We start from the raw sequence: 15,970 nt of genomic DNA, 5'->3' as shown, positions 1-15,970 counted from the left end.
AGGAAGGAAGGAAGGAAGGAAGGAAGGAAGGAAGGAAGGAAGGAAGGGACTTACCACTCGTGTTGAAAAAGGTCCCCGCTTCGCACGGCACACACTCGAAGCAGCAGGCCATGCTGCCGATGAGCTTTTTCTTGTGGCCCGGCTCACACTGCTCTGAACAGACGGACCTGGGAGCCTGGAAAGGAGAGCGACACCCATGATGGGCCCAGGTCCCGCTCCGGCCCTTCGCTCCAGATTTGTTAGCCTCCAACTCAGGCTCCTTCAGACATTAACTCTTGCTCCGGGTCCTCTCCCAGAGGAGGACTTTGGGCCCCTTGCGAAGGACTCATGAAGGCTTCCCCAATTCAAGCCTGGCTCAAGGGATTGCATCACCCCCAGCCAGCTGCACCCAGCGTCTCCTCAGCCGGCCCTTCTCCAAAGAGCTCCGAGTGGGACAAGGGGGGGGGGGTGGCAGGCAAGGCCCCCTCTCAGCTGTGGAGTCTCGTGAGCAAAAATCCTACTTCATGAGCTCCTGGCCTTAAAGTGGTGAGCGAGGGATCTGGCCGCTGCATCAATTAGTTGGCTCCGGAGCCCTCCTCCCTGAGCCGAGGCAAAAAGGTGTGAGCCGGAGGCTAAAGAACTCAGCTTAGAGGGAACACTGGTGGTGGGAAGTGCCCTCGAGTGGCAGCCGACGTCTTATGGCAACCCCTTAGGTTTTTCAAGGCAAAAGGTGTTCAGAGGTGGTTTGCCCTTGCCTGCCTCTGCATAGCGGCACTGGGCCTCCTTCGTGGATTTCCATCCGAGTACTGAGAAGGGCTGACCCTGCTTAGCTTCCAAGATCTGACCGGATCGGGCTGGCCTGGGCCTTCCATCCAGAGTTACTTAAAAGCAGGCACCTGGTGGCCCTCTTTGCCAGTCAAAGCACACCAGGGAATCAGTGTTCCCTCTCAGCTGAGTGAGTGTGAGCTAGCTCACAGTGTTTTAGCCTCCAGCTAACACGTTTTTGTCCCAGCTCAGGAAGGAGGGCTCCAGAGCAGACTAATTTATGCAGCGGCCAAATCACCTGCTCACAGCTTTAATGCCAACATACAACAAGTACTGTGCACAGAGTTCTTTCAGTGCTGTTCTCTCAAGGGCAGTCCTCAAAAGAGCTCTCTCAGCCTCACCTGCCTCACAGGGTGTGTTATGGGGTGGGGAAGGGAAAGGGGATTGTCAGCCGCTCTGAGACTCCTTTGGGTAGTGAAGGGAGGGGTATAAATCCAATCTCTTCTTCTTCTTCTTCTTCCTTTCCCATGTTGGGGGGGCTGCTAAGGAGGAGGAGGGCTCACTCACGGGCCCCCAGGGCAGGCTGGAGAGCCAACGAGGGCCTGAGGAATCCAGTGAACAGCTGCCAATGCAGAACGCCACACAGGTCTCCCTGGCTGCCAGCGGGGATAGGGAGGGAGGGTGGCCAGATCCAGGTTGGGAAACTTCCGGAGATCTGGGGGTGGAGCCTGGGGAGGACCGGGATCTCAGTGGCGTACACTGCTGTAGAGTCCACCCTTCCGAGCATCCATTTTGTTCAAGAGAACTGATCTCTGTCGGCTGGATAATAATTATTGTATGGCATTGTGCGTGGTATAGGCAGGTGATCTGAAGATTGTCTGGCAGCCTTAAACTCATTTTTTTTTTGGCGTTATGCACCACGAGGTGGTGAGCTAGACTTATTTTGGGGGCTGAAAGAGCTCTGAGAGAACTGTGACTGACCCAAGGTCACCCAGCCGGCTTCATGCGGAGGAGTGCAGAATCGAATCCGGTTCTGCAGATCAGAGGCTGCCGCTCTTAACCACCACACCACGCTGGCTCCCTGTAGTCTGGAGATAAACTGTAATTCCAGGGGATCCCCAAAGTCCCACCTGGAGGCCACCATGCCTAGTCCCACGCTAGCCTTTCCCATATGAAAAACTGATTGGATCTCTGTCACCCTAATGGAAGCCTCTCCTGCTCCCAACCCCCAAGAGCACTTTCAGTTTTTGCCACAAGTCTCCAACATGTTCCATGTACCGCCCCCTCCCCCGGCACAAAAAACTGACCGTGTTGTTGGGCGTGTGCCAAGTGATGGCTCCCGTAAAGACGTCCAGCTCCTTCTTCACGGGGTCATAGGCGGCAATCTGCTTAAAAGGAAAGCCAGGGGTTCCCCACTGCCACTGGATGACCTCAAAGCCAGACGGGGGGTCTCCGTTCTTATCAAAGCGGATGGTGGTGCTACGCAGAGTGAATTTCACCTGGGCCACCTGCTGCAGCAGCTACGGAAGAAAGAGAGGTGTTGTGTTTTTGGAACTCGGGGCTACTTTCCAAAATTACTTCTCCCTCCACGAACTACCTGACCGTATAATATGCACCAGTAGGGGGCAGTGTGGGATAGTGTGATCTTCTCAGAATTCTAAGCAGGGTCGGTACTTGGGTGGGAGACCACCAAGGACGACTCTGCAGAGGAAGGTGATAGCCAGCCACCTCTGCCTCTCACTTGCCTTGAATACCGCTTCCTGGGGTCATCATAAGTCAGCTGTGACTTGACAACACTTCACACACACGGGGCAGCAGGTAGAGGCAGTCTTTGACCGGCGGGACCCAAGTTCAAATCCCTACTTATTTGTCTTTAAGGTAACATTTGCCTTCCCCATTGACACAAGGCTAATTATAGGATATAAAACGGTGCAGGCGAAAGGCGAAAGATTTATGCACTCTGAAGAGAAACCAGACCGCACACTTCTGTCGCAAATTAATTTAGAATAACCTCGCTCAACAGGTTATGGGCCCAGCAACAAGACAACCAGTGAACAATGTGATAGGACTAAGATTACAGAAACAGAGAACTGGGTGACCTGGGGCCAGTTTCTCTCTCTTGCGGCCAGCGTTCCCTCTAAGCTGAGTTAATGTGAGCTAGCTCACAGTTTTTTAGCCTCCGGCTCACACATTTTTTGTCTTAGCTCAGGAAGGGTGGCTCCAGAGCAAACTAATTTATGCAGCAGCCCAATCGCTCGCTCACAACTTTAAGGCCAGTAGCTCACAAAGTAGAATTTTTGCTCACAAGGCTCCACTGCTTAGAGGGAGCATTGCTTGCAGCCTAACCTGCCCCACAGGGTTATAAGAGAAGACGAAATGGGAGTGACCCACGTAGGCCACCCGGGGCCCTTGGCAGAATGGTGAGGGAGAAAGGGAATCAGTTAATTAATTAAATATCAGATGCATTAAGTGCTGTCAAGTCACAGACAACCCAGAGCGACCCCAGAGGGGTTTCAAGGTAGGAGCTGAGCAGAGGGCGTTTACCATTGCCTGCCTCTGCATAGCAACCCTGGACCATTCTGTGGTGGTCTCTCATCCAAAGACTCACCAGGGCTGACCCTGCTTTGCTTCTGAGATTGGATGAGATAGGGCCAGCCTGGATAATGCAGGTCAGGGCAAATTAAATGTGAGAAGCCATTAAAAAAATTAATGACTGGAGATGCGTTCTTCATACAACGTCTAATTGGCATGCAGTGTCCACTGACATGAGATGCCATGGGGGCCCTTGAGCACTGACGCCTTTAGAAGGGGATTAAGACAACTCATGGTGCAGAGCTCCAGCAATGGGTATTAGAAGAGAAGAGGAGAAGAGATTGGATTTATACCCCGCCCTTCACTCGGAGTCTCAGAGCAGCTTACAAACTCCTTTCCCCTCCCCACAACAAACACCTTGTGAGGTAGGCGGGGCTGAGAGAGCTCTCTTGGGAACTGCCCTCGAGAGAACAGCTCTGAGAGAACTTGTGACTGACCCAAGGTCACACCAGCAGCTGCATGTGGAGGAGTGGGGAATCAAACCTGGTTCTCCCAGATTAGAGTCCGCACATTTAACCACTACACCAAACCACTACACCAAATTAGTGGTTATGGCTAAATGGAACCTCCCCTTCCAGAGGCAGTACACCTCTGGAAACCAGTGCTAAGAGGCACTGTCAAGGGGAGGCCTTGGCTTCTGTGCCCCTGTCTGAGCACCAGGTTGGCCACAGTGAGATTCTGGACTAGATGGTCTGATCCAGCAGGGCTCTTTCTTTATCTGGAGCCCATAGTCCACCCATGGCATGGGAGACCAATGGCACTTTCTGTAGCATGAATGAATGCAAGTTCAAGATGTAACATTCCCCGCAGAAAGCGCATGGGAGTGTTCACAGGGGGTTCACCTGCCAAGGGTAAACTTTCTGTTTCCGGCACCCCTTCCGGCTGTTGCAGTCCAGCAGCTGGTGCAAGGCGTGGGCAACAACGTAGACTGCGGAGTAGACATTGAAGTCAATGCGGTTCCCCGTCCCCCGGAGTATCTTGTCATAGAGCAACATTTTTGGTAGGCATTGGTCACAGACTTGGTTGCAAGTTTCAGCTGCATCCCGTTCTCTGGCTCCCTCTGCTGGGCTGGAGGGGGACCTAACCCGGAAGTCAGCAAACCCTGGCATAAGCACATCCTGTGCGGCTACCCCAAAGATGGTGCCGATGCTGGAGATGTTGGCGATGCTGTGCAAGGACGGATCGATGGCCCAGGCTTCACACGCGATCCACACCAGGCCAGTGACGTTCTGCAGGAGGACCTCTTGGAAGAAGGCCGGGAGAGGCAGCTCCAGGGTCAGGACGATGACCACTTTGGCCGTGCTCCCGACAATCTTCCTGACAATGCCCTCCATCCGCTGCCGGATGCCGCGGTCCTCCTGGTTTGTCGTCTGGACCGGGATAATCTCCTGGAAGGCTATGCAGGGCCAGGAGGCCTGGGCCCGCAGCGCCTGCATGTTCTGCTGACCGTAGTCGTCGTCGCTGGAGAGGACGATGACCCAGTTCCAACGGAACCTCCGCAGCAAGCGGAGTATGACCGTGATCTGTTGCTCCGAGCTTGGGATCGTGCGGAAAGCAACGGGGAAGACTTTGGGGTTGCTCAGGGCCTGGCTGGTCGCGCTGTAGGTGACCTGGAAGCAAGAGGGGAGAAGGATTTGTTAGGATGAATAAGGGTGAATGGAAAGGCCTGGAGCGCCTCGCGTCCCCAAACCTTTTCTTCTCAATTGGGACTATGTAGATTTTCCTTTTTATAATTATTATTCATATTTCTCTGGTTTTTATAGATTTATTCTTAAATAACATTTTAAGGGGAAGTAATGAAGGCCTGTTCTATAGAAGGCCTTTCTTCCTTGTATGTCAGGGTATTTTTCCAACTAATGTTAACAGACAAGACAATAGCATTCTTTTGGTACAGAAGAAGGAAGAAGGTTCATGGTTCTAATTGTTTAGGTTACAACTTCATAGTGTCTGGGTCAAAAAGGATCTTTTACTTGGTATCAGAGAAAAACACCTTTGTTTGGGTGAGAACAAGCCGGGGCCGATACGACTTAGGTCAGGTCAAGTAAATACGTGACGTTATTGCACAGACACACCTTTCTTACATTTGACCCATAAGGAGATTTTTATGTAAATGTTGTTTAATTTTCTGCAATCAATTATGCCTTCTGAATATTATTCTCATGATGATGTCATATTAAGTATTTAACTTCATGTATTTCCTGATTGGGCTCGGAAAGCAGTCAACTTTGATGGGTCCTTTGGCCTAACTGTTTTCCATATTTCATTGCAATTAAAAGAAGATCTTCCTCCTCATTCTGACTTCAATCTTCTATTTTTGACTGGATATTAATTTGTATGATAGCCACCGTATGGGGAGCAGGAATCCAAATGCAGATTAGGGGTCATTTTAAATGCATCATCCTTACTATTTCAACTCCAAAACCTCTGCCTTGGTTTTCCTTGTCCGTGCCCTAGGGTTGAATCCTGGGCGGCCATTCCCCAAGCAGAGGCACTTTCCTTAAAGAGTGTCCTGTATCACGTGAGGGCTCCCCCTGCTGGAGAGGAGCACCTCCCCTAGCAGAAGGTATCCATGCGATTTTACCCCCTGGCTCTTTAGGTTTGCACGATTTTCCGTGCCCTCGTGATGAACGGGCCCCCATAAAATATACTGTTTTCCAGTGCCAGTTGTGCATTAATAAATCAGCATTTATATTTATAAATGAGGCGTATTGTACATACAAATTGCACAAGAACTATGATTTAACACAGGCGGGGTGTGCAATACAGTCTACAAAATCTGCAGTGAAAAGCAGAGAACATGCATAGCTAACAAAAAATATACACAAAGCTGAAAAAGCAGAAAAATTTGGGGAAAAAACCCCACACACAGTGGGCAAAGGCAGTAGCTATAGTTCTCCGGCTCTGTGTTGCTCCGCCCTACATCCCGGTCGTGGTTACCCGGCTGGCACACGCTCCGTCCCTGACTAACGTGGGGCTCATTTGTGCTGCTTGTCCCTTTATGGTCGGAGTTGTGTGCAGGCTGCGTTAAATCAAATCAAAATTCTGCACTTTATTCTGCGTTGGGACAAGCTGGATTCCATGACCCGAATTTGTTTTATTGGCTTGATTTGTTTCATTGATTTTTTTACTTTCTAATGGCATGGCTTCACTATCTTCATTCCTTGGTCTTGTTTTAATTGTCAGTAGCCTCAAGCAGGTCTGGGGAAGGAAATTTTCCAGACAGATAAGAACTGAAACCTGGCTTCTTTTTAAAATGGGGATTCTCCAGAGGCTCAGCTCTACACTTCCGAAGAATCACTGTCTGAATCTTTCCGTGCTGAAGACAACATTCCGGGAAAGCAAGATTCAAGTCCAGTAGTGAACAGGAAGAGGAAGAAGACGAGGAAGAGGAAGAAGCAAGCAGAGGAGGAGGAGGTTGGATTTATACCCTGACCTTCACTACCCGAAGGAGTCTCAGAGCGGCTTACAATCTCCTTTCCCTTCCTCTCCCCACAACAGACACCCTGTGAGGTAGATAGGGCTGAGAGAGCTCTTTCGAGGATTGCTTTTGAGAGAATAGCTCTGAGAGAATCGTGGCTTGCCCAAGGTCACCCAGCAGCTGCATGTGGAAGGACGGGGAACAAAACCTGGTTCTCCCAGATTACTGGACTCAAATCTTGCTGTTCTCCCGCAGCCCTCTGAAAGGAATGTTCTGGGAGAAACCTTCCTTTTCCTGCTGCCAGCCATTACACTGTGCTAGGTGCTCTCCAAAAGGCAGAAGTGGCCTACTTCTCATTCACTGGGGAAGGAGAAGATGCTGCATAAGATGAGGGAGAAATAAAGGGGTGAGAGGCTGGAGTAGGGTCTAAAGGCCGCAGTGGGGACGTCAGGGCCAGGCTCCATGAATCAGCAGGATGGCTGGGAAGCAGACATCCACTTCACATTTGAAACACACAGGGCTTTTATTCTGAGGGAACGCACCGGAACAGAGTTCTGAAATCTCTTCATGAAAAGAAAATTCTCCAAAAAAATGTTTAAAAGTTCACGAGGGGCACCAGGGGAGCCTGATGTCACTTGTGATGTCACAACAATATTACAATTTTAAAAATTAAATTTAAACAAGGGTTTCGAACAATCCTGTGGGTTTCTCCTTCGTTTCCCTCTTGAGAGTTCTGGCACCTCTTTTTCCAGGGGGGGAAAAAGCTCTGATCATCATCACCACCAGCAGCAGCAGCATGGGGGTGGGGGGGAGGCGGCATAAGACCCTTCCATCCAGTGTCTAAAATGACCTTGCTGCATGGAAGGGGCAGGGAGCCAAGCAGAAGACCGGGAAAAAGCAAGAGATGCAGGTGATAGATGCCATCGCGACTGTGAAGCAGCTACTGAGGCCTTCCTTCCTGAGCTAAGACAAAAATCTGTGAGCCGGAGGCTAAAAAACTGTGAGCTAGCTCACACTAACTCAGCTTAGAGGGAACACTGGAGCCTTCCTTCCTGAGCTAAGACAAAAATCTGTGAGCCGGAGGCTAAAAAACTGTGAGCTAGCTCACACTAACTCAACTTAGAGGGAACACTGCTGAGGACTAGTGACTTGCCCAAGATTTACAGCCCTTGAGAAAGCTGGGAGAGCTCCTCGTACCTTGCAGAGCACCCAGGCCTCTCCTGTTCTCTCCCCCCACCCCCATTTTTGGCTGCATCTCCAAACTGCAACTAATCAATACTCGGGCTCTTCTTTTTAGTTCTGGCATTATTTGAATATTACATTAAAGATTATGAAGATATTGATCAAAATTTCAATATTTTATTTTGTATTCCATTAACATATAAATAATCAGTGAGAATAAAATTCAGATTTAGATAAACAATTAAGACAATTTTTAGGTTTTAAAGATTAACTGTTAAAGATTAACACATGAAATTCACTGCCACAGGAGGTGGTGGCGGCTACATGCGGCTACAAGCATAGACAGCTTCAAGAGGGAATTAGATAAGCACAAGAAGGGGGACCCGCAATACTCACGGGGGGGGGGGAGAAGCTCCACGGGAGGAGAATGAAGCAGCCGCAGGTGAGCCTTCTCCCCTGCCCCCCCATTCCCGGCACCCACGGCAAGGCGCGCGCCCCTCCAAGCCTTCTCCGTCCCCCCCAGCGCCGGCGGCGAGGCCTGAACTCAGCCAACCAAGCTTTCTCCCTCCCTCCTCCCTGGCGGCAGTGGCGGTGGTGGCAAGGCCTGAGCTTGGCCCGCCAAACTTTCTCCCTCCTCCCCAGGCAGCAGCGAGGGCTGAGCGGTTTACAGCCACCAGCCGGCCAAGCCTTGTCCCCCCCCCCCACGGCAGCGGCAGTGAAGCCATTCTCAGAGCGTTCCCTGCGCCTGTGCAGGGAACACTCCTTTACTTTTGGGGGGATTTAAGTATCCCCCCTATAGTTTTTTACAGTTTTTAGATTTTTCTGCACATCTGGGGATTGCCCCAAATGTGCAGGAACATCTCCCTGCCCCCCAGGTGCCCTTGATGTGCGGATTTAGATATCCACACAGAGGGGGCACAATTGGGAATTAGATATATAGATATGGAGCAGAAGTCCATCAGTGGCTGTTGGCCACAAGGTATAGATAGGAACTCTCAGCCTGGGGCAAGTGATGCTCTGTATTCTTGGTGCTTGGGGGGTGGGGGCAACAGTGGGAGGGAGCTTCTAGTGTCCTGGCCCCACTGCTGGACCTCCTGATGGCACCTGGTATTTTTGGCCACTGTGTGACAGAGTGTTGGACTAGATGGGCCATTGGCCTGATCCAGTGTTGGCTTCTCTTATGTTCTTATGTATTTTCTTTTATCATTAATATGTTATTACTAATTTTAGGAGAGTTTTTTTTTGCTTATTTCTTAAAGAGTATCTGACCCAAAATTCTGTAAAACTGGTGCTTTCTTAATTGTTTTTATATTTGAATTATGTAATGCATTTAGTAATTGTTGGGATTCTGAAATTCAAGATCGATGTTCGTATTGCAAACACAAGAGCCACACTAGTAAAAGAAAAATATCTTTACTATAAAACAAAATAAAACATGGGTAAGGTACTTTGGATAAAATAAATAAAATAAAAAGGTTACATACTTGCAGTTACTCTCAGTACTATATGCTAACAGCTACATCTTTCTAACTGTCTTGGCTTCTAGAAGAGAGCTTCCTCTTTGGTTCACACAAAGGGCCATAAACTTTGTGAATTCATTAATGCTAGATCAAAGCATTTCACTTCATTAGGATAAACAACTCCCACAAACTTTCCCTCCGTTGAATACATTATGTAACGTAACATCCTGTTTCCTAACAAACAACATTTAACTCTGAAATGACTGAAGTGTAAGCAACTTGCAACTCCAACAGTAATATATTTGATTTTACCTTTTTACACAACACTTCATAATATTTAACAAACTCGAGGAATCTATATTTCCCCCCTCCCCTTTCCCCCTTCTGTACCCCACCCTTTTTTTCCTTGAGAAAATAATAATTAAAAAATAATTTAAAAAAAATACTCGGGCTCAATTCTACATCACGCTTAAAAGCACTTCATAGCCATCAGGGTTCTTACAGCAAGGCAGAGTACGGCAACCGAAGGCAGGTGGGCGTCACCCCCCCCCCCCCCCCACAAAGACTGAGATACCACGGATTTGCCCAGTCCAGCCCAACAGACTCACAACTCTTGCCAGAGCAGGAGGGTGGAGTATAAATCTGATAAATAAATAAATTGCCAGCAACTGGGCCAGGCTGACATCCGCGGGAACCTCTTAGGAGCCATTGGTGGGCTCCCAAAGCAGGCCTCTCAGAAACTGACTCTGCCCTTCTTAGAGCAAACATCATAAGAACATAAGAGAGAAGCCAAAGTTGGGTCAGGCCAGTGGCCCCTCCAGTCCAACACTCTGTGTCACACAGTGGCCAGAAATACTAGGGGCCCTCAGGAGGTCCAGCAGTGGGGCCAGGACGCTAGGAGCCCTCCCACTGTTGCCCCCCCCCCAAGCACCAAGAATACAGAGTGGAGCCTGTGGAGGGCAATGTTCCCTCTAAGCTGTGGAGTCCTGTGAGCAAAAATTCTACTTTGTGAGCGACTGGCATTAAAGCTGTGAGCGAACGATTTGGCTACTGAATAAATTAGTTTGCTCTGGAGCCCTCCTGCCTGGGCTAAAACAAAAATGTCTGAGCCAGGTGCTAAAAAAACTGTGAGCTGGCTCACACTAACTCAGCTTAGAGGGAACACTGGCGGCGAGGAACCTTAGCCTGGTCTGATGGCCTAGGCGGGTCCCCCCTCCAAAGCAGCCATTTTCTCTAGGAGAAACTGATCTCAGTTGTCTGGCGATCAATTGTGATCCTGGGAGGTCTCAGGGCCCACTTAGAGGCTGGTAAACCCTACACATCTGTCACACAAATGCCACCCTCGCTGGAGACGCAGCGCCTCACCTGTGGGACGAGGAAAAGGCTCAGAAGATGCGCAGCAGCCACAGCGGCCGACGAGGAGTCTGGACCGATGACTGCCAAGACTCGGGGATGATAGTGGGTGTAGTTTGTCTGTATCTCTAGCTGGGAGCGGTTATCCGAGAGGAAATAAAGGACGGGGTGGATGGTGTTGGTGAGGTAGCAGACATCCACCATCTCGTAGCCCAAGGAAATCCCCGGCAAGAGGGCGCTGGAGTTGTTGATCTCTTCCACCGCAAAGCGCATGGCCTGGAGGTAACTGTAGCTCACCCCTTTGAGCTTGTACCTGAGGGACAGATGGGACACAGAGGGGGGCAATTCATTCCAGACTCGCAAGCATCCTTGTCTGCAGAAAAGCAACCAACCAGATTCTGTCGGTTTATAGAAGAAGGAGGAGGAGGAGGAGGAGGAGGAGGAGGAGGAGGAGATTGGATTTATACCCCGCCTTTCACTACCCGAAGGTGCCTCAGAGCGGCTGACAAACTCCTTTCCCTTCCCCTCCCCACAACAGACACCCTGTGAGGTAGGTGGGACTGAGAGAGCTCTTGACAGAAACGGCTCTTTTTCAAGAACAGCTCTTATCAGAACTACGGCTTGCCCAAGGTCATCCAGCCGAGGTGCAAGTGGAGGAGTGGGGGAATCAAACCCGGTTCTCCCAGAGTAGAATCTGCGCACTTCACCACGACGCCAAACTGGCTCTCAGCCCAAGGACTTCCTAAGGACCACTGCCCAGTTCCCAGTGCTGGGAGTCTTGTGAAGAACCCCAGACTTCCTTGGCCTGATCCAGACTGGGACATGTGCCATGATGGGACCCTGGAATGGCCCTTTGCCCTCTGCCTACACAATCCTGAGCGTGCGCCCTCTGGCTTTTGAGCATCTAACACACATCAGGAGGGCTGCAAGGACTGGAGTTTTTTTAAAAAGTGGGTCATACAAGTAAACCCACACTTGATCTGTGCTAAAGACTGGACACAGATCTAACCGTCATTCTGGGAACTGTTCCATAAGGCAGGGCAGGGTTATACACACTAAGGGAGAGTTCTCAGTACTCCTCAAAGCTTTACATTCTTCAGGTTCCTCGGGAGTAGAGGAAAGGGAAGGCATGGCCATAGATCTGGTACAAAACCAGGACAGGCTTGCCTCAGTGCTAAGTTCTGAGCCAGGAGGCTTGGCTACAGGATGCCAGGTTTGAGAGCCCAGCTGGCTTCTGTCCCTCTAAGAACATCAGAAGAATCTTGCCGGATCAGACCAGTGGTCCATATAGTTCAGCATCCCTTCTCTCATACAGTGGCCAAACAGTTCCTTCCTCTCGAGGGCCAACAACATGGCAGAGAGGCCAAGGCCTTCCCCTGATGTTGCCTCCTGGCTCTGAGATTCAGAGGTTGACTGCCTCTGAACATGGAGGTTCCCTTTAGTCATCCTGGCTAGTAGCCACTGATAGACCTCACCTTTATGAATCTATCTAATCCCCTTATAAAGGCCGTCACTATGTCCACTGGCAGTGAATCCCACAATTTAATGTCCCAGTGATTAAAACACGTTTTCTTCTGTCCGTCTATCATGTCCCCCTCAATGATCTTTTTTTCTAAACCAAACTAAACTAAAAAGTTCCAGGCTGTTCAGGTTTTCCTAACAGGAAAGTTGCTCCGGTTCTTTTATCCTCTCAGTTGCCCTCCTCTGTACCTTTTCCGACTCTGCGATATCCTTTTTGAGGTACAGCAACCAGAACTGTACATCGTATTCCAAATGGGGCCGCACCAAGAGATCTATACGAGGGCATGACAACACTTGCCTTTATCCCTTTCCTAATAATCCCCAGCATGGAGTTCGCATTTCCGCTGCCGCCGCACACGGAGGCGACGTTTTCCTCACGCTATCTGCTACGTCCCCCAGATTTATTTCAGTCTCGCTCTCAGCCAGTTCAGATCACATCAGCATATATTTAAAGTTGGGATTTTTTATTGTTGTTCCAATGTGAATCAACTTACGCTTTCCTCGGCTGAACTACATTGGCCATCGTGTTTCCTGCTCACTCAGTTTTGAGAGAGTCTTCTGGAGCTCTTCACAATCCGCTTTGGTTTTCACCATCCTGAACAATCTGGTATCATCGGCAAACTTGGCCACGACACTCATTTCCCCTCGTTCCAAATCATTTATGAACTAGTTAAATAGCATCGGCTCCAGTACCAATTTGCCCACTTCCCTCCATTGGGAGGGCTGTCCCTTTATTCCCACGCTTTGCTTCCTGCAATTTAACCCATTTTTAATCTATAAGAGGATCTGCTATCTTATCCCAAGATAAGAGGATCTGCTATCTTATCCCAAGATAAGAGGATCTGCTATCTTATCCCAGGAGTCTTTGGTGAGGTTCCTTGTCAAAAGCCTTTGGAAAGTCCAACTATATAATGTCTACTGGGTCACCGTTGTCTACATGCATGTTCACTTTCCCCAAGAACTCCAAAAGGTTGGTGAGGCAGGACTTTCCGTGCAGAAGCCATGCTGATTTTTCTTCAGCAGGTTTTGTTCTTCCGTGTGCCTAATAATTCTGTCTTCAGTAACAGTTTCTACCAATTTATCTAGAACAGATGTTAGGCTGACTGGCCTATAGTTTCCTGGGGCCCTTTTAAGAAGAGAAGAGAAGAGAAGAGAAGAGAAGAGAAGAGAAGAGAAGAGAAGAGAAGAGAAGAGAAGAGAAGAGAAGAGAAGAGAAGAGAAGAGAAGAGAAGAGAAGAGAAGAGAAGAGAAGAGGATTGGATTTATACCCTGCCCTTCACTACCCAAAGGTGTCTCAGAGCAGCGGACAAACTCCTTTCCCTTCCCCACCCCACACCAGACACCCTGTGAGGTAGGTGGGGCTGAGAGAGCTCTGACAGAAACTGCTCTTTCTCAAGAACAGCTCTTATCAGAACTATGGCTTGCCCAAGGTCATCCAGCCAGGTGCAAGTGGAGGAGTGGGGGAATCAAACCTGGTTCTCCCAGATTAGAGTCTGCACACTTAACCACTACACCAAACAGTAAAGGTAAAGGTTTCCCTTGCTCAAAAACGAGTCGAATCCAACTCTAGGGGGTGTTGCTCATCTCCGTTTCCAAGCTGAAGAGCCAATGTTGTCTGAAGAGTCTTCTGTGGTCATGTGGCTGGCATGACTAAACACCAAGGTGCACAGAACGCTGTTACCTTCCCACCGAAGTGGTACCTATTTATCTACTTGCAATTTCTTGCTTTCGAACTGCTAGGTTTACAGGAGCTGGGGCCAGAGATGGGAGCTCACTCCGTCATGCGGCATTCAGGTCTCAAACTGCCAAACTACCGACCTTCCGGTCTGCAGCCACCATGGCCCCAGGTCCCTTTTAGACCCCTTTAAAAAAAATTTGTAACATCTGCCACTTTTTCAGTCCTGCAGCACAAAAGTCAGTTTTAGCAACCAGTTACAAATCCTGGTTTGAACCGGCTCGCAGGGGGTTCAGTCCTTGCAAGCCTATAGCTCGGACTGGGACCTCCTTCCAGCGACCACAAAATCTCTTTTTGTTGCTGCTGTTGTTTGGGTGAATTCTGAGAGTATGGAAACAAACGGCAAGCAAAAACCTTAACCAGTGCAGTTAACATTATTCTTATTTTACAAAACACAAGAGCTCTACATACTCCTTGCATACAACCCTGCAAGGTAGGCCAGCATTACCCCCTCCCATGTGGCAGAAGAGAGGAGAGCGAAGATTGAGTGTGGCCAGCCTGGTAAGTCTGTGGCAGAGGCCAAGTCGGACCCCAGCTCAGATCCCCCCCCCCATTAATTTGGCAGGCGCGACCCCATCCCTGCATGCCCCCCCACCCCCTTCCCAACCCTCCGCAGCACCTTTCCTCCCTCCTGTTGTACTTACTCTTTGCAGATGGGCACCAGGGAGCTGCTGAGGTGTGCTTTGCCCACCACCTCGGCGTGCAGGGAGAAGAGCCCCCCCAGGATGTAATCCCCGGCCAGGTGGAAATGGGAGGGGGGAGTGCCGTTGAAGCTCCCCGCAGCAACCAGTGCTCCGAGGAGGCAGGCGGCCACCACACTGGCAAGCCTCATGGTGCCAGGCCCTTCCCATACTGGCAGGTGTCAGCGGTGAGGAAGATGGATGGGCCTCCCAGGGTCACTGGGGGGGGGACCAGGGCTGCTTTGCATCCACCAGGGGAGGGGGGGCCTCCTTTGCATGCATTTCCATTTCCCTGACCGCTGCAGAATCCCCGGCAGAGAGGCAGCGAGCAGGCGGCAGGAGGAGAGCTGGGTTGCAGGCTGCCCAGTTCAGGGCTCGGTGGTTTCCACCAAGGGCTTCTAGTCATTTGCCTGGGATGGCTCGCCACCAGTGCTCCCTCTAAGCTGAGTGAGTGCGAGCCAGTTCACAGTTCCTTAGCCTCCGGCTCGCACATTCTTGTCTCAGCTCAGGAAGGAGGGCTCCAGAGCAAACTGATTTATGCAGCGGCCAAGTCCCTCACTCACAACTTTAATGCCGGCAGCTCACAAAAGTGGGATTTTTGCTCACAGGACTCCACAGCCGAGAGGGAGCATTGCTACACACATCCCCTTCTCCTCTCAGAACTCGCTCGCGTCCACCCAGTGTTGCCAACTTCAGCGCTGGGCCTTGAGATCTCCCAGAACTGCAACACATCTCCTGCCGCTGTGAACTTAGACGGGTCATGAGAGGGAGGGCACGAGGGGTTGCCTCAGTGCTTAGTTCTCGTGGCCCTCTCTGACACGCCCAGGGAAATGCCAGTCGCCACTCTGGAGTCAGGAAGCCATTTTTCTCCAGGCCGGTTTGGCCGGAGATCCTGGAGGTTTTTTCTCATCTTCTGGGCATGGAACAGGGGGGGCACTGCGGGTGTGTTGGGGGGAGGTATTTGTGAATTCCCTGCACTGTGCGGGGGGTTGGACTAGATGACCCTGGAGGTCCCTTCCAACTCTATGATTCTATGAACAGAGATCAGTTCCCCTGGGGAAATCGGCTGCTTTGAAGGGTAGACTCTATAGCATCATACCCTGCTGAGAGCCCTCCCCTCCCCAGACCTCTAAATCTCCAGGAATTCCCCAAACGGGAGCCGGCAACCCTATTTTTACCACCCACCAGCCAACATGAGGAACTAACACTTAATCGGGGCCCAACTGGACTCTGGTAAAAAGATAAATTCCAGGGGGAAAATCAGCGGTGTTTGAAGAAGCCCTTT

General features: G+C 50.3%; 1 protein-coding gene across 1 annotated transcript in view; it reads right to left on the bottom strand.

The window, feature by feature from the left end:
- TAS1R2 (taste 1 receptor member 2) overlaps nucleotides 1-14,753 on the bottom strand; it is an 18,073-nt gene extending 3,320 nt beyond the window's left edge. The window contains exons 1-5 of the mRNA XM_015412560.1: nucleotides 14,650-14,753; nucleotides 10,762-11,062; nucleotides 4,179-4,946; nucleotides 2,052-2,264; nucleotides 55-175 (exon numbers count right to left, since the gene is read on the bottom strand). Coding sequence (XP_015268046.1) covers nucleotides 55-175; nucleotides 2,052-2,264; nucleotides 4,179-4,946; nucleotides 10,762-11,022 — 1,363 coding nt within the window. The 5' untranslated portion in view covers nucleotides 11,023-11,062; nucleotides 14,650-14,753. The remainder of the gene's footprint in view (nucleotides 1-54; nucleotides 176-2,051; nucleotides 2,265-4,178; nucleotides 4,947-10,761; nucleotides 11,063-14,649) is intronic.
- Between the last annotated feature and the right edge of the window lie 1,217 nt (nucleotides 14,754-15,970).

Source organism: Gekko japonicus, unplaced genomic scaffold (assembly GCF_001447785.1).
Source record: "Gekko japonicus isolate JY-2015 unplaced genomic scaffold, Gekko_japonicus_V1.1 scaffold131, whole genome shotgun sequence".
Taxonomy (NCBI): domain Eukaryota; kingdom Metazoa; phylum Chordata; class Lepidosauria; order Squamata; family Gekkonidae; genus Gekko; species Gekko japonicus.
The sequence above is the reverse complement of the archived record's forward strand: the minus strand, read 5'-3'. Positions and strand labels throughout refer to the sequence as shown.